The 20,278-nt window shown below is 52.9% G+C and overlaps 1 protein-coding gene across 1 annotated transcript in view; it reads right to left on the reverse strand.

Annotated features, from left to right (window-relative positions):
- Nucleotides 1–243: 243 nt before the first annotated feature.
- Nucleotides 244–20,278, reverse strand: part of Rfx2 (regulatory factor X2) — a 59,102-nt gene continuing 39,067 nt past the window's right edge. The window contains exons 6-17 of the mRNA XM_052192437.1: nt 11,937–12,118; nt 10,946–11,065; nt 9,678–9,793; nt 9,066–9,184; nt 8,717–8,829; nt 7,969–8,123; nt 6,644–6,741; nt 4,695–4,844; nt 3,894–4,102; nt 2,348–2,501; nt 1,967–2,009; nt 244–1,597 (exon numbers count right to left, since the gene is read on the reverse strand). Of these exons, the coding sequence (XP_052048397.1) occupies nt 1,485–1,597; nt 1,967–2,009; nt 2,348–2,501; nt 3,894–4,102; nt 4,695–4,844; nt 6,644–6,741; nt 7,969–8,123; nt 8,717–8,829; nt 9,066–9,184; nt 9,678–9,793; nt 10,946–11,065; nt 11,937–12,118 (1,572 nt within the window). The 3' untranslated portion in view covers nt 244–1,484. The remainder of the gene's footprint in view (nt 1,598–1,966; nt 2,010–2,347; nt 2,502–3,893; nt 4,103–4,694; nt 4,845–6,643; nt 6,742–7,968; nt 8,124–8,716; nt 8,830–9,065; nt 9,185–9,677; nt 9,794–10,945; nt 11,066–11,936; nt 12,119–20,278) is intronic.

A 20,278-nucleotide genomic window follows, 5' to 3' on the forward strand; every position in this document is an offset into this window, starting at 1 on the left:
GTCTGGAAGGGCTACCCTGTGCAAGCAGATCCTGCTGTCACTAGCTCCAAGCTGCCCTTGCTAGGGACACAAATCTATCACTCCCAGAAGGGAGCGACCTTGAGGTCAAAGTCTCAGCTTTTGAGGAGCCATGGGGCTAAATGGGAGGCTGGATGCCCCGGAGTGAGTTTGGAAGACACCCATTAGATCCCTCAGAGCTGGAGTATGGATGGGGGTCTGTCTACTCAACAAAGGACAACAGTGCAAGGCGAAAATCCAGTGTGTATTGCTTTCCACAAGGGGAGACCCTGGAGAGTCCAGTCACGGTAAGCATCAGTGTCCTGAAGGACACCATCCTTTAAAGCTGTTCTGTCTAAAGGCTTTGTGTTGGTGACCAGTGTCGCCTGAATGAACAAACATGGACGCCAGGTATATTGCGATGGACACATTCACAAGAACCTTCTAAGAACAATTACAGCATGAAACTATTGGGGGGAACATTTTTTTTTTTCCAAAAAGAAACTATCGTATTTCATTAGGTGCTTCCTAGGTGTGGGAGGACAGGGTTTGTGTTGGGGCATAATTCTCAACATGGCGACAGCAGCAAGGTGTGATATGTTGGGGCCTCTAGGACTCAGGGCCCAATAGGCTGTGGTGTTCATTTGTCCGCAGAGATCTTGCGGTCTGGGGTGGAGAGGGCGTTGGCCACAGGCCAGCAGCAAGCATGGCTAGTTTGGGGGAGGTGTCTGGAAGACTGCGGGGGCTCAGGCAGTGCCCTAAGCACAGGTTCTGGAGTTGTGTCAGGAAGTGTAGACATGGCGCTGACCCCTTGGCTGCTTGGGGGAAACCCAACACAGGTGCCCAGGTTATCTTGGTGTCAACTATGGACTGGACAGACAGCCTAGTCACGCGGATGAGCGGAGCATCGGGCTGTGACTGGCCCTGCTGGGAGCCTGTTATCTTTTGGGGGCTTGGACCTGTCCAGGATGAGATGAGATGCTGTTAGCATCTGTGAGCCAGGGCCTGTGCCTGGAGGAGGCCTTGCCCGTCCATGAGAGTCCATTAAGAGCACGGGGAGCACAACACAGGGGACCCACAGAGCCCCCACAGTGTCCTGAGAGGAGGATGCTTCCTCCCGCTCTGGGCTCTACTGGAGTGGGTTTTCTTTGAAATGGTGGTTAAGTTGGGAGCAGCTGAGTGGTAAAGCCACCAAGGTGGCTGGGACATTTCTGGGGATGTGCCTCACAACCCTCACACACAGCAGGTCGCTGTATCCTCCGGGGGACGGCCCAGGGTCAGGGGCACTTAGCAGAGTATGGCAGCGCGAGTGACCATCTTAGCTCCCGACAGTCTCTGGCACCCTGTGGCTGGGGACCCCATACCACCGTGGGTCACAGTAAACATGGCATCATTGATGAGGCACTAGTGTGATACAGCTGATAGTCCAGGTCCCTAGAGGGCCAGGCGACGCCTTCCGGAAGCACGTGGAAGACGCAGGGAAGCAGCTAGATGCCCTGCAGTGGGTGGCTGGGGTCGCTTCGCTCCCGCTTCACCAGGGGCTCACCCAGGCTGTGGCCATCCACATCTGCCTCACTGCTGTGTCCATCCCCAATGTCCTCTGCAGGGGTGAGGGGACAGAGGTGCCACTATGAATAGAGTGGCTTGTGAAACTTGCCTCGCCTTTGCTTCAGGTCAACCTGCTCCCGTGTCCTGCAGGGGTCACCCCTGGGTGCATCAGTAGGCTGGGCTTCTAACCCGGGTCTCTAGTGGTCACTAGCTGCTGGCCTCTGCCGCCCAGACTGACCAGTAATAATCTCGCCTCACACCGTTGCACTATTACAGGATGTCACCAGAGCCCATGCTCAGTTACCAGAACTCCCACCACTTGCACCCTAGTTCCTGGGATTCTCAACCCACCACAGAGGCCGCCACAATGGTCCCTCTTACGGATACTGTGCGAGGGGGCCAGGAACAAGGGCACACCCACCTTTGTCCAGCAAGGTCAGCGACAGGGAGGCCAGATCATTGAACTGTAAGAGAAGGGGGAGTCACAGGCCTGCACAGGACAGTCATGAATCTCTGTAGTAAGGCTAGGTGACTGACTAGGAAGGACGGGGCTTTGAGAGGGTGATGTGGGTTGAGCCCCTGTTCTTGCAGGCCCCAAAAATGGCCGCATAGAGCACAGGCCTTCCTGTGACTTCAGTCCTTGGCCTTTTTAGGAGGCAAATGTGTGTGTGTGTGCGGTGTGCGTGTGTGCATGTACAGTACCTACAGAGGCCAGAAGGCATCACTGAATTCCCTGGAGAGGGAGTTACATACAGATGTGAGCTGCTATGTGGGGGTCTGGGGTGGGTCACCCTGGCCTCACCTCGCCCATGACGGCGATGGGCGTCTCCCCGGTGGCCTGGGCCACACGGTGCTCCACCAGGTAGAACATGTACTCGTCATACAGCAGCCGGATGAGGTGGAAGGAGCCGAAGCTGGCGGCACTGCGCAGGGTCAGGTCGCGGATCACCATGGAGCTGTGGACACAGGGACAGAGAATGGGTGCCACCTCTGGACCTGGGCCTGGGGTGCTGGCCCGGCCCCTCTGGGATGATCTGAGCATCCCTGCAAGCACTGCAAGGGCTGCCCGCCAGAGGCCGTCAGGTTCCCAGAGGCCGTCAGGTTCCCAGAGGCCGTCAGGTTCCCAGAGGCCGTCAGGTTCCCAGAGGCAAGGTGGGGTGGGGGGCCGCCCATTTCCAGACACACACAGGGACATACGGGATCCGGGGGGACAAGGCACTACACCTCAAGGCTTTTTTACTTTAATTTTAGCTCTTTAAAAACATACATATGACTTATTTATTTAATACTTAGCCTCCTGTCCCGCGTCAGAATTGACATCACAGGTGAAGCCTGTCCCATGAGCTCTTCTGTGTTTAATTTGTCTTGTTTTTATCCCTCTCTTCTGAAGGGGTTGGGGTGGGGGCCAGTGTCTCATGCTGCAGTCACCACACAACAGCTGACTTGGGTTTCTTCCATGACTCCCTTCCACACAGAGCTCCAATCAACAGCTTTCTGTGACAGCATGTGACTGATGGTGGAGTTTAAGGACCAGAGTGACCTGGGTCTTAGCCAGCCCCGTGAAAAACCTCACACAGCCCTGGCTTCTGTCTTGGGCAGCAGTGTCAGCCCCAGCCCCATTTTCAGACCTGCCCCTCCGTCCAGGCTAGTTTCCTGTCCACTTGACCCAGGCTAGAGTATCTGAGAGAAGGGAGACTCAATTGAGAAAATGCCTCCAGAAGATTGAGCTGAGACCCAGCTGTAGGACATTTTCTTAATTAGTGATCAATGAGGGAGGGAGGGCCCAGCCCACTGCAGGTGGTGACCTCAGGGCTGGTGGCCGTCGGTTCTAGAAGAAGCAGGCTGAGCAAGCTATTGGAGCCAGCCAGGCAGCCAGTAAGCGGCCCCTTCCAAGGCCTCTGCAGCGGCTCCCGCCTCCAGGTCCCAGCTTTGTTTGAGATTCTGTCCTGGCTTCTTCTGTGCTGGACTATGATGCAGAAGTAGAAACCTAAGTAACCCTTTCCTCCCCAACTTGCTTTTGGTCACAGTGTTTCCTCGCACCAATAGTAACCCTGACTAGGATGCCACTAAGGCTTCCAGCTTTGGGGGACCACAGCCTCAGCTCTGTATCTTGGAGTGTGTAAGGCCCTGAGCAGCCAGCTCTTGTCCTGGAAAGTCCCAATGCTGTTTTCCAGATGGTCCCACCAGGGACTTAATGTCAGTAGCTCCTGCATCTGTCTGAGGCCATGGTGGGCTCCAGCCCTGCCCTCAGGTCACATGACCCCACACAGTCCGGATTAGGGCTCAGACGGTGTTTGGACCTCAGGGGTGGCACCTCCCTATCATGGATGTGGGGTGACCCAGCTCACCTGTAGAAGGACCACTTGAGCAGGAACTGGCGCGCAGCCTTGGGAAAGCTGGGGCTGCCTGAGTGCTGCTTCAGTACCTGGGTGACCACGTTGTCCAGCCAGCTGGCCCACTGGTCCAGTGAGCTCTGCTGCTGCAGGGTGACCTTGAAGTCATGCTCCAAACGCTGCACCAGGCTCTCCTCACACTGGCACACCCATGAGGCCTGCTCCTGCAAAGGCATAGTTGCTGAGGGCCTGGGACCTTCTATTGTATTTATTTGAGACAGGGGCTCGTGTAGCCCTGGCTGGCTTCAAACTGCTGAGATGACTCTGAACCCCTGGGTTGATGTGTTGCTGGGGATGGAGCCCAGGGTTGGGTGCTAAGAGGGTGCTCTGCCCACTGAACCCCAACTCTACCTTTCCTTGTTTATGGACAAAGTCTTAAAAAAGTAGCCCAGGTTAGCCTAAAACTCCCAATTTTCCTGGCTCAGTCTCCTAAATGGGATGACAGGCATGTGCCACTGAGCGTCACAAAGCCTTACAATCTGCTAAAAAGATGGCCTCAGAGCTCCAGGGCCTGTCCTTAACTCTGCTTCGGAGCCCCAGGGGCTGTCCTTAACTCAGCAACTGTTTGTACTTTTCTGGCAAGACAGAGCCAGACACTCAAGGTCCAGCAGCCGGGAGCATTTGGAATGCAAACAGACAAGAGCACTGCTAGTTAAACCAGCTACCAAAGGAATCCAGACACAGTAGATGGTTGGTGGGGAGGCGAGGACCCAGTCCAGCGCAAGGTCAAGCAAGCGGATGTCATAGCCAAGTCACCTGCACATTGGCGAAGTCCACGCGGTTGAGGTCACTCAGCATCTGGTTGATCTGTGATGTGTTCTGCAGCACAGCGCGTGCCGCCTGCGCCAGGTGGTTGAGGGACGTGTAGCGCCGCAGCGTCTGTGCGAAGGCACTTACGACACCCACCTACGAGGGAGCCAGGGGACAGGTCAGCAAAGCCTCTGCATGGGGGTGGAGAGACAGATGTGCACACAGACACACAGACACATGCACACACACCACTCTGCTCCCTGCAGGCCTGTGGGGACTCAGGATAGCAGAGGGGGAAGGTGCAGGATGGAGGACCCTGTATGGAAGAGGGCACATGTTAGCCCCTGTGCTCATCTCATTGAGGAATTGTCTAGATTGCCCAACGGAGGGGAAACACATCCCACTGGCTGAGCAGAGCAGACACGGGTACCCAGCAGTCTTGTGCTCTGCCCATGATAGACTGTGCCCTCCACATACACACCCTCTTTGTGTTGCTGCATTAGGCAAGTGGCTACACACACACTGAGGGTGCAGGGATGCATGAAGGTCGCAGCCAGCCATCACAGGCACGTCTAAGGGCTTCCTCCTGGCCCTGTGGTTGTCCCTGCTTCTGGAATAGACCCTGATGGGGTGGCATGTCCCAGCACTTAGGGGACCGAAGCAGGAGGATTATGAGTTGGAAGACAGAACTTTTGGGGTAAATGAGACTGTTTTGGAAGATTCAGGGAATGGGGTCTAGAATTCTCACACCCACCAAACTTATGTGTGGGTGTGGGTGTGGAGGCCAGGGGTTGAAGTTGGCGTCTTAACTTTTGGCCTTAGTTTTTTTCCCCCCCAGACAGGGTTTCTTTCTTTTCCTTTTCCTTTTCCTTTTCCTTTTCCTTTTCCTTTTCCTTTTCCTTTCTTTCTTTCTTTCTTTCTTTCTTTCTTTCTTTCTTTCTTTCTTTCTTTCTTTCTTTCTTTCTTTCTTTCTTTTTCTTTCTTTCTTTCTCTTTCCTTCCTTCCTTCCTTCCTTTCAGATTTGTTTATTTATTTATTATATATAAGTACAGTGTAGCTGTCTTCAGACACTCCAGAAGAGGGCATCAGATCTTGTTACATACAGATGGTTGTGAGCCACCATGTGGTTGCTGAAAATTTGAACTCGGGACCTTCGGAAGAGCAGTCGATGCCCTTAACCACTGAGCCATCTCTCCAGCCCAAGACAGGGTTTCTCTGTATAGCCCTGGCTGTCCTGGAACTCTCTCTGTAGACCAAGCTGGCCTCGAACTCAGAAATCCACCTGCCTCTGCCTCCCAAGTGCTGGGATCAAAGGTGTGTACCACCCCTGCCTGGCTTTGGCTTTAGCTTTTATCTTACCTATAAATGTGTGAATGTGCATATGTGATGGTGTGTGTGTGGAGGTCAGAGGTCAGGTGTGGCGTTGGTTCTCTCCTTCCTGTGGGTCCCAGGCACCCACTCAGGCTTGGTGACAAGAGCTCTTACCCACAGAGCCACCTCCCGGCCTCTGCACGGCACTTTTTTGAGACAGGGCTTACAGCTCAGGCTAGTGGCTGTTGTGTTGTTTACAGTGTGTGCTACCATGCATGCACAGCTTCTTCTTCTTCTTTTTTTTTTTATAGTGACAGAGTCCAAATTCAGGTCCTCATGCTGTGTGGCAAATGTTACCTCCTGAGTCGTGGCTCCAGCCCCAGCCTCCAGCATCCCTGAGTACACACATTCCAGAGTACCCGGGCCACAGATTTACACTGAAGATTCTGGTCTGGGAAGGAAATGAAAGTCCCACCTGCCAACCAATGCAGCTGTCTGCTCTATAGCGGCCCAAGACTGTCACCTCCAGGGCCATCTATGGTCCTCTACCTGCCAGCTCCTCTCCTACCCCACAGCATCCTGGGAGGCCCATTTTCCTAGACACACAGGGAAGCTGAGGAGTCCCCACCCATGCGTGCTGGTACCTTGGTCTGGATGACCTGCTGAGGGAAGCCACTCATGGCATTGATGAGCCAGCCCTCTAGGCTCTTGGCGAAGTTCCTGATGGCCTGGGTGAGGGAACCTGGAGGGGTGAACCAGAGGCTCATGGTGAGGGAGGGAGCACCCTCCCAGTGGGTCCGCCAGATGCCATGTAGATGATGCCAGTACAGGTGACAGTACCACAGAGGGACAAGTGGCAGTCTGAGGGTGACTGAGGCCCTGGACACCCAGAGAGGAGGTGCCAGGTGACAGTGGGGATCAGAAACGTGTCCCCAGCTCTGAGGAGACACTGGGCCTTGTCTGGGAATACGCATGGCTGGCACAGTGAAGGAGCTCCCAGGACAGAGACCAAGGACACTGCCCAGCACCCGGCACTGCCTGGGCCGCCACCGTCAAGACCTATACGCCACCAGAACCACAGCACCAGGGTCAGATATGTGTGCATGCAAAGTGTGTTCTGTCAACATCTGAATTTATTTTCTGCTGACTTGCTTTAAGAAGAAATTTAGACTTTCTGATTTTGATTTCAGGACAGGGTCTTTCTACATAGCTGATCTGGACCTCACTTTGTAGACCAGGCTGGCTTCGAATTCATAGAGACCTGCCTGCTCCGCCTCCCAAGTGCTGGAGTGAAAGGCATGAGCCGCCGTGCCGGGGTAGTCATGCTGCTTTTACTTTCCTTTGAATTTTAATTTTTTTTCAGAGTATTTTTGAAGAAAATATGTTCCGACATCATTGTCTCCCTGAGCCTCCCTGTCACCGTGGCGGGTCCCCAGGAAAGGCCCCAGTTCTCTGAGTTTCTGACTTCTGGTAGGAAGCTCCTCAGGGCATCTGGAAAGATCTAGACTGCTGGACACTAACAGTCCACATACACGTCCTAGAAGGTGCGCGTCCAAGGCTGTAGCTCGGTGTGCTGCCCATTCTGGGGCCAAGGGCGCTGAGCTGGGCAGGGCCTGTGTGGGTCCAAGGCTGTCTGGACTTATAGGGAATCCTCTCTTTAATGGGCCAGTCTTTGACATTTCTCCTAGCAAGCATTCCTGGTGCCCACAGATGGCCTCATCGATGTGCCCTTGAAACTGAGGTGGCCGCAATGGTTTTCCTAATTGATGACTCTTGGATTCCCTTGCTCCAGGGAACCTCTGGGAAGCTGGCACCTGCCCTGGCCCACTGTTAGCCCTGCTGCCTACAGAGCTCCCTGGAGTCCGGAATGGGGGGCAGCTGGCAAGTGAGGGGACACTGCAGGACTGAGTGGTGGCTCTGGGGGGGGCGGGGCCCTGGGGGGGCGGGGCACTGGCACTGGGCCGCTTACTGGGGACAGGCCGCAGCACGTCTGGGATAAGGGTCTCCACCAGCGTCTGGTACAGGATATGATCACAGCTTCGCATCCACTGCAGGACCGGCTCGCACTTACACAGAGAGATGAGCTTATCCTTAGGGAGGAGGGTGACCTCCGGCTCCTCATCACTGTGGAGAGGGAGGGGACACAGGTGAGCCAGAGACAGGGCAGAGACCACACAGCGCAGAGGAAACTAGCCTCTGCGCAGGCTCTGCTCGGGTTTAGGGCACTGTCCTGCCCCTCAGCCATGCTGCTCAGGCAGCTGTGGAGCCCCTTTGGGTCCCCAGGATGATGCGAGTCACTGTAGTCTCTGGGCTGGGTCACAACTTGGTAGCATAGATCCTGAAACTCAGGAACCCGAGGCAGAAGGATGACAAAGCCATGCCCAGCCTAAGCTACAGCAAGAGCTGGAGCCAGGGCTCAGGGGAACAGGCCTGCCTAGCATGTGCAGGCCCAGCATGTGCAGGCCTAGCATGTGCAGGCCCAGGTTCCCAGAACTACAGCAGACCAGGTATTCATCTGCTGTAGAAGCAGGTGGTTCCAGGACTCACTCGTCAACTACACCAAGTCTACTACACCAAGTCTAACAGCACAGAGAGGGGGTGTCTAGGCCTTCCTCAGACAGCCTAGACATATGGAAGGTGTCATCAGGACATTGTCTTGGTATTAAATTGAGGAGCACATGGGCTCAGTCTGCCCTGTCCTGGGGTTGGGGTGTCACCTGGCAGGTAGCGAGGCACGGCCATCACTGGAGGTGGCCTTGCAGTTCCAGAAGGACAGCCACAGCTTCTCAATGTACTGAAACTGGAGGTTCATGACGACATCTAAGGTAGCCTAGGAGTGGAACAGCCTGTCAGGGGTAGGCCCGGCCACGTGCCTGGTGCTCCGGGCAGCTGTGGGCTCTTCTGAGGTCCCCAAAGGGCCCTGCTCATGAGAAGAGAACAGGCAGAGGCAGTGTCCCCAAGGTCTGTCCAGTGGGGGACAGGGCTCCGGCCTCCAGTGGGACACAGATCTAAGATGGCGCAATGGAGCTGCAGGGAGGGGCTGGGTCTGGCTGAGTAGGGCGTCACCTCACAGTGCCTGCGGTACACCAGCTGCAGTGCCTTCAGATCATGGAGGGTGACGCTCCCCTGCAGTAGCATGCTGCCTAGGTCAGGCGCCGGGAACTCTGGGAAGACGTGGGACACATCTGGGGAGAGAGTCCACACATCACACATATGGCTCCAGGGGACACAGGCCCTGGAGACGCACAACAGTGCTGTCATCATGCGGCAACTGTGGATATCAGTTCCTTAGGTATTATTCTGGACCTAGGGTAAGCAATGTCTCAGAAACATCACCTCGGCAGACAGTCGAGAGCTGGATCACTGGCTAGAGTGCTTGCTGAGATGCATGAGACCCTGGGTCCCATTCCCAGCATCACAGTGACCTGTCACTCTAGTACTCAGATCAGCCTGGGCCATAGGACAGTCACAGAGGAATCTCTGTGCTCAGCTCTGGGTGCACTGCCAAAGTCACCACTGTTACGGCAACCACTTTGCCAGTCACTGTCTCTGCCATGTCCCAGTCATTCATTAGTCTCTGGTCATCTCACATATCTGCTGTTCATCATTCCAGGGTCTCAGGAGTCGTCGGAAGACTCATCTACAACTGTATATCCGGTGGTGCAGCCGCACACTCACCTATGTACTGCTGGTGATGCTGGCCCTGAGCGGCCACGGCTGGCTCAGGCATGCCGTGCATGTTGCTGTGAGCGCTGCCATCCCCGAGGCTGTCTGACTTCTGGGCCGGCCGATACCTAGGCAGAGGACACAAACGCTACCATGAGCTCCCCCTCAGCAGTCCTCCCTGGGATGAGCCCAGGGAGCACAGAGGTCTCAGAGTGTGTGCACACACACGGGGCTGGCGTGCCACTTTTAAGAGCAGTCAACAACAAGAATTCTTTCTCTTCCAGTGCTGGGGCCTGAACTGTACAGAGTGCCCTGCGCCCGGACAGTCCTGGCCCAGGAGCAGTGCTGCTGGGCACCAGGCTCAGGGGCAGGAAGCCGGCACACAGATGTCCTCACCATCCAGAACTAACTCCACCCCTTCCTGTCTTTGTGACTGTGCTGGCACCAGGACCTTCCTGGGAGGGACCCTGCCATGTGTCCTGTGACTGGCTCATGTGCCCAGTCACGTTGGAGCAGACATTAGACTGTCCTTTGTTTTCCTGGCTGAATGGTATCCCAGTGTGGGCAGACTCTCCTCGTGCTGACCTCACCTGCAGCATGTCTCCATGCAGTTTCCCCTCCGGAGGCATGAGACCCTCACCACAGATCCTAGATGTGTCATTCCTGTGGCAATTCTGACTTTGGATTTGCTTTGAGGTGGATCTACTAGAAACATCATATAGGTGCACAGAGGAGAAACAGCCACAGAGCAGTTAGCTTCCTAGACGCTGCTGGCAAAGGGCTGTGAGGTGAGGTCTGTCTCTCTGGGATGTCCCTTGTGTCTGCTGGTCCTGAAAGGAACCAGTGAGGGGTTTGGGGTGTGGTTAGGGTGGAGTTCTGTCTGGAATCTCCCAGTGAGGAGCTGAAGGCATGGTCGGGGGTAGGACCCCTCCGTAGGGTATTTGAGGTCCTCAGTACCTCAACAAAACAAGATAATTAGGGTCTGTGGTTTCTAGAAAAAAAATAGAAATATAGATACCTAAAAAAGAAAATACATGAAAACAAAAGAAAAATGTGTGTTGCCAAGATCGGGGTGGGAGGGAAGCACAGGAGGAGGACATGGAGGAGGACATGGCTTAGGCAATAAAGTGTCCCTCATCCGACACCACGTCTCAGTGAGTATATGTCCAAGCACACTGGAGGCAGAACAGAAGCCTTGTGGAGTGTCTTGCCTGTCACGTTTGGGGACACTGCTGCAGCACCGTGGGATGGAGGGCTGCAGGGCCTGGCCTGTCACCCACCTGGGCTTCTGGTGTGTGGGTTGCTGCCTCATGGCCATATACTGTGTGTCTTCCTGCAGGCGGTTCAGCGGGGAGTCTGGCTTCAGGCGGATCCCATAGTAATGGTACTTTGAGTTGCCCCTGGAATAAAACATTACAGGGCAGACACAGTTGAGGGACTCTCATTCGATATACAGCAGCCTCTGCTGGGGAAGCCTCTCGTGCATGACACAGGCTCTGGGGTGTCCAGCCCAGTCTGCCTACTTTCTGTGACTGTGACTGACAGCTCGTGCCCAGTGCCCCTCATCTCATCTCATAGCTGATGTTATGATACGCACTTATAGTCTGGGGAACATGGCGACATATCTTGAGTGTGGATGACAGGTGTGTGTCACCATACCAGGTTCTGACACTCCATTTTGGAAAACGGTGTATCTTACAAAGTACCAAGAAGGAGCAGGAGGGGCAGTAGTTCAGTATCATCAGATATGTGACGAGGCTAGTCTGGGCTACATGAGATTGTCTAAAAAGACAAAAACTAAAATAAAAATAGCTTGTTTAGAGGAATTTTAAATGGATGAAAAAAACAAAACAAAAAACCAAACAAACAATGGACTGAGGCCAGTGTAGTGGAGCCTAGCCAAAAGAAAAATTAAAATAAAAAATGCTTGTTCAGAGGAATTACAAATGGATTTAAAAAATGAAATGAGCCCAGTGTAGTGGTATAGGCTTTAATCTGAGCACTTGGGAGGCAGAGGCAGGTGGATCTCTGTGAGTTCAAGGCCAGCCTGGACTACATAGTGAGCTCCTGTCTCAAAACCAAACCAACAAAATTTACAAAATGAGAGTGAACTCTGTGTCTCGGCCCGGTCCGGCCTTCTCTTCCTAGTGTTTCCCCACCTCAACCCTGGACAGCTGGAAGTCATGAGGCCTCCACAGGGGCCGGAGGTCCGTGGGCTTTGGGGAGCTGGGTCTCTGGCATGAGATGCGGGAGCCCTGGGGTGAAACCCACCTGGTCCCCAGGCGCCGCGTGCGCAGGCCCATGAACACGGAGCGGATGAGCTTGCCAAAGGACGCGGCGTTGACTGGCTCCAGCTTGTGCTCCTGGCAGTGGCGCAAGTAGTGGTTGTACAGGGAGCTGCGGGGCAGGCTCACACCCTCTGCTGTCTCGTAGTTGTCCAGAAGCCACTGGAGCTGGAGGACAGATAGGCATCAAAAGCCTAGAATCCCAGGACAGCAGCTCATTTCCCTGTGCTGGCAAGGGCAGTGACAGCCACCTGTGTGGGACTCACTTCAGTCCCCTGAGTAAGTATGCCAAGTACTTCTGTCTCTCCATCACCCACCCATCACCCCACCCACCCAGCCAAAATGTATGCCCCCATGTTCCTTGACTTATTTTATAAACCCCAATGTGACAGACCACACAGCATCTCCAGGCTGAAACACGCCCACAGCACTACACTCCTGGGAACACTGAAATCTAATCCCACAGCAAAGGGACAGATTCTGATGCAGAAATACAGGACAGGGAGCGCACCACCAGGCTGATGGCCTGCCCAGCCCCAAAGGTCAGAAGGCACTGGGTAAACCTAGATACCCAGAGAGGCCCGAGAGTCAGTAAAAGGTGCGGCTGAGGCTGTGTGCAGAGGCCATGGCTTAGGGAGTTGTCAAGAACCCACCACCTGGTCCCTGCTATGGGTGTTGTCTTAGATCTGTCCCACAGGTAAGACACACACACGACCTGACGCGGTGGCTGCCTTGTGACTAGAGATGAGCTGCTATGCTGGCAAGGAACTGAGTCCCTCTGTGCACAGGAAGTCACTGCGGCTTGTGAACGGCGCCTGTGCCTGACCAGCCCCTCCTAGGTTGGTGTCCTTTTCCCCATGCTCTGTCTCCCAGGGGAGTCAGTGTTAGTGACTGACAGGTGCATGGCCACATGGCTGGGCTGCTGCTGAGGGAAGCCGACTTGTGCTCCTCTCTAAACAGGGGGTGCACTCTGGGGAGTTCCTCTATGGGGTCAGGCAGGGTGTCCCTGTCACACAGAGGCCCATGTCGCTTTTGCTGGTCTCCCAGCTCCTGTGCCCCTCTCCAGCACCCTAGGGCCAGGCTCAGCATGGTTCAGAAATCCAGGTCAGAGGGCTGCTTTGGGGACAACAGACACTCTGACCAGGACCGCAGATGCCACATCTGCAGGGTGTCCAGTGAAGTGGACAGAAGGCTGCGTGCCACACTGTGCTGAGAGCCCAGAAGGCCTGGGAACGTTTTTCTGGCACCACAGGACCAAGAGCTGTCTCTCTGGAGATGACAGGCCAGAGTTGGCTAGAGGTGGACTGGCTCTGCCTCTGGGCAGCCAGAGGGTTGAGGAGGAGTTGGCCTCCCCCGCTACTGTGGTTGATCAGCCCCTGTGGGTCTCTGAGCACTGGGTCCGGGCCTTTGGGCCATCCTGCCGCCTTGCTTGTCCCAGCCAGCAGCTGCACCCAAGCCTCCAGCCACGAGCCTGCTATGGCTGGCACCAGCCCAGCAGATGTCTCTGCTGTCCCCGCAGTCCCATGCAGGTGCCATGCAGCAGCAAACCAGTCGCCACTTTCTAGCGACAGGGTGAACAGGTGGCAGCTTACACAAGGAAACACATGCGTGCGGGCTTCCCTATCCCTGAACTTGAGGTCAAGACAGAAGGACTGTGACGTGGAGGCTAGCCTGAGAACAGCGGTCTCCAAGGGCCTGAGCTCTCCTGCCCAAGGCTTTGAGTCCATCCTGGACATTTGCCTTGGCTGTCCCCTTCTGACAGGCGTTACACAGCACCTTTCTCCTCTCCCTAGCTCAGTGCAGACCCCAGCCAGTTCTGGCCACCCCTGGGTCTCCCATTCGACAGAACACCAAGGACCAAGGCTGAGGGCCAAGGTTAGCCCAGGGATTAGCCATGCGCTCCTGCCGCTCCTCTGGGAGCTTCGTCTGGCCCTGCGCTGCAGAGCCTGTTACTGTCTGAGGACCCAGCACAAGTGTGGCTCTCACACACCAGGGCCACTTGGACCCTCGGGCTTCTCTTCTCAGCTCTCTATCCACTTAGGTCTACGCTGTGTCCCTGACACCACAGCTCTGTGAGGCAGGAGCAGAGCTGCATTGTGTTGGTGCCCCAGGACCTTGGCATGGCACTTCAAGACCAAAGCTGAGACCAAGGAGTCATTGAGAGAGGACACTGCAGGGGCTCTGGGTATGGAGGCTGCAGCCCTGCCTTTCTTTGTCACCTGATTCTAGATCTTTCCTGAAGGCTGGAGATCTGAGGAGGAAGAGGAGGACAGGAGGAGGGCTGGGCTTTAGACAGGGGATAGGAGGGCTCACACAGGGAGGCACAAGAGTAAGGGTGGATTGGCAAGATGGCTCAGCCAGCAAAGGAGCTTGTTCAGTCTCTGGGATCCCCATGAGGGAAGGAAGGAATGATTCCCCCAACTCGGCCTCTGAGGTATGCAAGCACAACAGGGCGAGTTCACACCTTTCCCAATAAACAGAGAATAATTCTTTTAAAAGAGTGAAGGTTGCTAACTGGGCCCTTGGGGTTGCAGTGTTGAGGTGGACAGTGTCTGACAAGGGTCCTGTGCTGGGTGCCTTATGGTAACTTGACACCAACCTCTGTGCTACATTTTTCTTAATTGGTGATTGATGGGGAAGGGCCCAGCCCATTGTGGGTGGTGCCATCCCTGGGCTGGTGTCCTGGGTTCAGGGCTCAGCAGGCTGAGCAGGCCATGGGGTCCAAGGCAGTGAGCAGCACCCTCCCTCCCTCTGCATCAGCTCCTGCCTCCAGGTTCCGGCCCTGACTTCCCATACGATGAGACCAACCCTCTCCTCTCCAACTTCTTTCTCACAGCAATAGAGACCTGACTATGATCCTGCTATGGTAGGGTCTGCAGCAGCCACCAGTGGGCCGGATGCACAAAGACCAGCATGGTGCTACACTTCAAGGTGGGGCTGGATCAGAGGACTTTAGGTAGCAGTCGCCTCTTCCTCTCTATTTTGGTCTCCTCTGTTACAGACTCCTGCCATGTGTCCTGTGGCCTGGTCCCAGGCGGCTGCAGGATGGAGCCTCTAAACCTCTGAGTCGAGCTAACCCACTTTCCTTTCCATGTTCTCTATGCAGGTGTGTGTTTCAGGAGTGGAGAACTGTCCACTGTGAGCACGTCCGGCAGCAATGCTGGGTCATTTCTACATTTTAGTTTCATAAAAAATGTCACATCTTTCAGATCAATCAGACGCCCATTCTGCCTGGCAGTAAGGAAGGGCCAAGGAGCACCTTGTAGACAGACAGGGTGGCCTGTGGGAGCCCCTGTGCTGGGCGAGCAGAGGCCCAGCCTCCCGAGAAACTGCTGCCTTCCTGGAGGCTCCTGGACCTGTGCTGCTTCAGGCCAGGCCTTGGTCCCAGCAGTTACTAGTGACAGCTCCAGATAAAGCTGTGATTTCTCCTGAGGACCTTTCCTGCCACCAATCCTGCTCCAGCTGCCTCTGCTCTCTAAACCAGCTGTAGAAACAGGGCTATGTGGAGACTCACGGCCAGTGGCCACCCTGAGCCGGCCAGGCAACAGTGGCCCCCAGGAACCCCTCCCTGTACCTGGCTGGAAGGTGCAACAGCTTTGCTGAGGCTGTGACATTCCCACCCTCCAGAAAGCCCTACCAAGAGCTGCGGTACCACAGGTAGCCCCAGGGACGACAGCAGTCACTGCGGGGACAAAGGCAGGTCACTGATAACTCTCCTCTCTCCCTGGCTCTGTCTCCAGCCAAGACGCGCATTCTCTTTCTGTGCCACAGATGCACAGGCGTGGCAGCTTCTCTTCTCTTTCTTTCTTTTCTTTTCTTCTTTTTTTTTGTTTTTTTTTTTTTTTTGAGACAAGGTTTCTCTGTGTAGCCCTGGCTGTCCTGAAACTCACTCTGTAGCCCAGGCTGTCCTCAAATCAGAAATCCACCTGCCTCTGCCTCCCAAGTACTGGGATTACAGGTGTGTGCCACCACTGCCCAGCTGTGGCAGCTTCTCTACTAAGACCTGGCCTCTACTTCCCTTGCTCCCACATCACCAACACCCCAAAGGAGAGAAGAGTGTTTACTCTGGTGAACACTGACGGAGGAGGGGGTAGCCTGGGGTCCATCTTGTGGACTCAGGTAGGAAATCAAGCACCCCACACTCTGCAACAAGCATTCTGAGTAGTCCCCACAAACATTCTGAATACTCTATAGACACAGTAACTTGGGGGCTCTGTCCCCATGATTGGCTGCCAGGTGCCCCACTAGCATTGGTGGTCACAGGCACTGCCTTTAGTCTGAGCCTCTGGCTTGCTGAGTAGAGGCGGCTACTCCCAGGATTCTGTTCACAGTGTGACAGTGTGACAAAGGCTTCTCCTGTGTGCTCTGTCCCCAGAAGGACTGTCCAACAGTGGAGAGCACTGCTCATCCTGGAGGGTTGGTCTCCAGGGGAGGACATGTCTCTGTCCTGTTTCTGGGACAAGGCACTCACTGCATGCAGCTTGGGACAGCACCCAAGCTTGTAAAGAAGGCTCTCAAGGCTTCTAGACCTTTCTCTAGATCGACGTCTGCCCCTCTCCTCAGAGAGTCAAAGCCTCCCATAGCAGTTCACTGTGAACCTGGCCAGCAGGATGGTTGCAGGCATCACTAGATCAAACTGGACAAAACCCAGCTATTAGGAGTTACAGGAATGGTGGCATTTGGGGGCCTTGTCAATGGCCACAGCTGTGGCAGGTCTTAGTTTTTGACAGGCCAACTCAACCTGGAGTGGTGGCACACTCATGTCATTCCAGCTTTCAGGAAGACTCCAGATGGGGTAGGAGGATTGCCAAGGTGAAAGCCAGCCTCAGATAGATAGACAGGTAACCCCAGGCCAGCCTGGGCTACATGGAAGTCTGCCTCAATAAACAAGAGTATAATTCCCAGCCAGGCATGTGATCCCAGAACTTGGGAGGATATGGAGTTTGGGCCAGCCTGGGCTACATAGCAAGGCCCTGCTTCCAGTAAATGAGAAGGCATGGGGGGGGGGCACATGTGGGGTGGGCAGGGGGCATTCTGGGCCTCCTCAGCTCCCCAGGTAAAACAATGATCCAGACTCTCTTCCAGGCCCAGCCAGCCAGGCCAGTGTCACAGGGAAGATTAGAGTGCCTGCTGCCTGTCTCACATTTCCAAATTTCACAGCTGAGGGGCTTCATGGCCACCTAGTCCCAAGCTACCTTCCCCTCTTAGAAAGCTGCATTTTTGTTCATTATTTTGTTTTTTTATTATCACTATTTCTAGATTTACCTGATTTTGTGTGTCTGGGTGTTTGCTCCCGTGTAAGTCTGTACCGTGTACATGCAATGCCCCGCAAAGAGTCAGGTGGATGGGAACTGCCACATGGATACTGGACCCTGACCTGATCCTCTGTGAGCTCAGCTGGTGCTCTGACCACCAAGCTCTCTTCTGTTGGGGATTGGTTCTAATGCTATGTATTACTTTGGATCCAAAGAGCCACGCTTCCAGACCTGAGAGCCCCTGCCCCCCAGCAGGCTTCAACTGATGATAAAGAATTGCTGTACAGACAGAGGCTGGACAGGGAGATGGTGGCACTATTAGACTGCATGGGCAAGAGACAGAGAGGGGAAGAAGAGGGGGATCACTGTGCTGGCAACGCAGAGGGAAGCAGGAGCCGCAGGGGAGAAGCGAGCAGCACGTGAGCCTCAGGAAGGTGGCCCAGGGCCCGCTCCGCTCACTGGGTCTGGGGCAACAGAGATGAAATGTTAGCAAGCTGACTCAGGAAAGTTGCAGGGGAGAACGTATGCTAACCACGGGGAGGATGAGAAATGTCCAGTCACTGAGCTAGTCAAGGAATACCAAATTAGCTGGTGAGAGTCTTTTCATTCTCAAATCCAGAGAGCTCTTGGGCAGGTACAGCATGACTTGCTAGGAGCCAAAGCAGTTTAACGAATTCACTGCTACAGATGGCACACTGTTAAAAATTATTTAGAGATTCTCAGATGGAATACACAGACACCATGATATAAGATTAGGAGTTGGGGAGAACGGACGGACTTCTTAAGAGGCTACAGATTTTACCTAAGCCACGTAAGAATTTCTTCCCACAGTTCGGTTTGGAGCTATACAAAGAGCTTGAAGATCCATCAATGTAATCCACTAGATAAACAAACTCAAAGGGAAAAAAAAACACATGAACATCTCATTAGATGCTGAGAAAGCATTTGACAAAAATCCAATACCCCTTCATGGTAAAAGCCTTGGAAAGATCAGGAATTCAAGGCCCATACCTAAACATAGTAAAGGCAATATGCAGCAAACCAGTAGCCAACATCCACTAAACGGAGAGAAACTTGAAGCAATTCCACTAAAATCAGGGACTAGACAAGGCTGCCCCTCTCTCGATACCTGTTCAATATAGTTCTCGAAGTCCTAGCCAGAGCAATTAGACAACAAAAGGAGGTCAAAGGAATACAAATTGGAAAGGAAGAAGTCAAACTATCACTATTTGCAGATGATATGATAGTATATTTAAATGACCCCAAAAATTCCACTGGAGAACTCCTAAAACTGATAAACAACTTCAGCAAAGTAGCTGGATATAAAATTAACTCAAACGTATCAGTAGCTTTCCTATATTCAAAAGATAAAGAGGCTGAGAAAGAAATTAGGGAAATGACACCCTTCACAATAGTCACAAATAATATTATATAACTTGGTGTGACTCTAACCAAGCAAGTGAAAGATCTATATGACAAGAACTTCAAGTCTCTGAAGAAATTGAAGAGGATCTCAGAAGATAGAAAGATCTCCCATGCTCATGGATTAGCAAGGTTAATATTGTAAAAATGGACATCTTTTCTAAAGCAATCTACAGATTCAATGCAATCCTTATCAAAATTCCAACCCAGTTCCTTCATAGAGTTAGAAAGGGCAATTTTCAAGTTTATCTGGAATAACAAAAAACCCAGGATAGTGAATAACTATTCTCAACAATAAAAGAACTTCTGGCGGAATCACCATCCCTGACCTCAAGCTGTACTACAGAGCAATAGTGATAAAAACTGCATGGTATTGGTACAGTGACAGGCAGGTAGATCAATGGGACAGAATTGAAGACCCAGAAGTGAACCCCCACACCTATAGTCACTTGATCTTTGACAAAGGAGCTAAAACCACCCAGTGGAAAAAAGACAGCATTTTCAACAAATGGTGCTGGGTCAACTGGCAGTCAACATGTAGAAGGATGCAAATTGATCCGTTCTTATCTCCCTGTACAAAGCTCAAGTCCAAGTGGATCAAGGACCTCCACATAAAACCAGATACACTGAGTCTAATAGAAGAGAAAGTGGGGAAGAACCCATGGGCACAGGGGAAATAAATTTTCCTGAATAGAACACCAATAGCTTATGCTCTAAATCAAGAACTGACAAATGGGACCTCATAAAATTGCAAAGCTTCTGTAAGGCAAAGGACACTGTCAATAGGACAAAACTGCAACCAACAGATTGGGAAAATTCATGAAATTCTTAGGCAATTCTTTACCAATCCTACATCCGATAAAGAGCTAATATCCAATATATACAAAGAACCCAAAAAGTCAGACTCCAGAGAAACAAATAACTCTATTAAAAAATGTGGTACAGAGCTAAACAAAGAATTCTCAACTGAGGAATACCGGATGGCTGAGAAACACCTAACAAAATGTTCAACATCCTTAGTCATCAGGGAAATGCAAATAAAAACAACCCTGAGATTCCACCTTACACCAGTCAGAATGGCTAGGATCAAAAACTCAGGTGACAGCAGGTCCTGGAGAAGATGTGGAGAAAGAGGAACACTCCTCCACTGCTAGTGGGATTGCAAGTTGGTTCAACCACTCTGGAAATCAGTTTGGTGGTTCCTCAGAAAATTGGACATAGTACTACTGGAGGACCCAGCTACACCACTCCTGGGCATACACACAGAAGATTCTCCAATATGTAATAAGGACACATGCTCCACTATGTTGTTCATAGCAGCCTTATTTATAATAGCCAGAAGCTGGAAAGAACACAGATGTCCCTCAACAGAGGAATGGATACAGAAAATGTGGTACATTTACACAATGGAGTACTACTTAGCTATTAAAAACAATGAATTCCTAAAATTCTTAGACAAATGGATGGAACAAGAAAATATCATTCTGAGTGAGGTAACCCAGTCACAAAAGAGCACACATGGTTTGTACTCACTGATAAGTGGATATTAGCCCAGAAGCTCAGAATATCCAAGACACAATTCACAGACCACATGAAGCTCAAGAAGAAGGAAGACTAAAGTGTGGAGACTTTGATCCTTTTTATAAGGGGG

This window comes from Apodemus sylvaticus, chromosome 9, assembly GCF_947179515.1.
Source record: "Apodemus sylvaticus chromosome 9, mApoSyl1.1, whole genome shotgun sequence".
NCBI lineage: Eukaryota > Metazoa > Chordata > Mammalia > Rodentia > Muridae > Apodemus > Apodemus sylvaticus.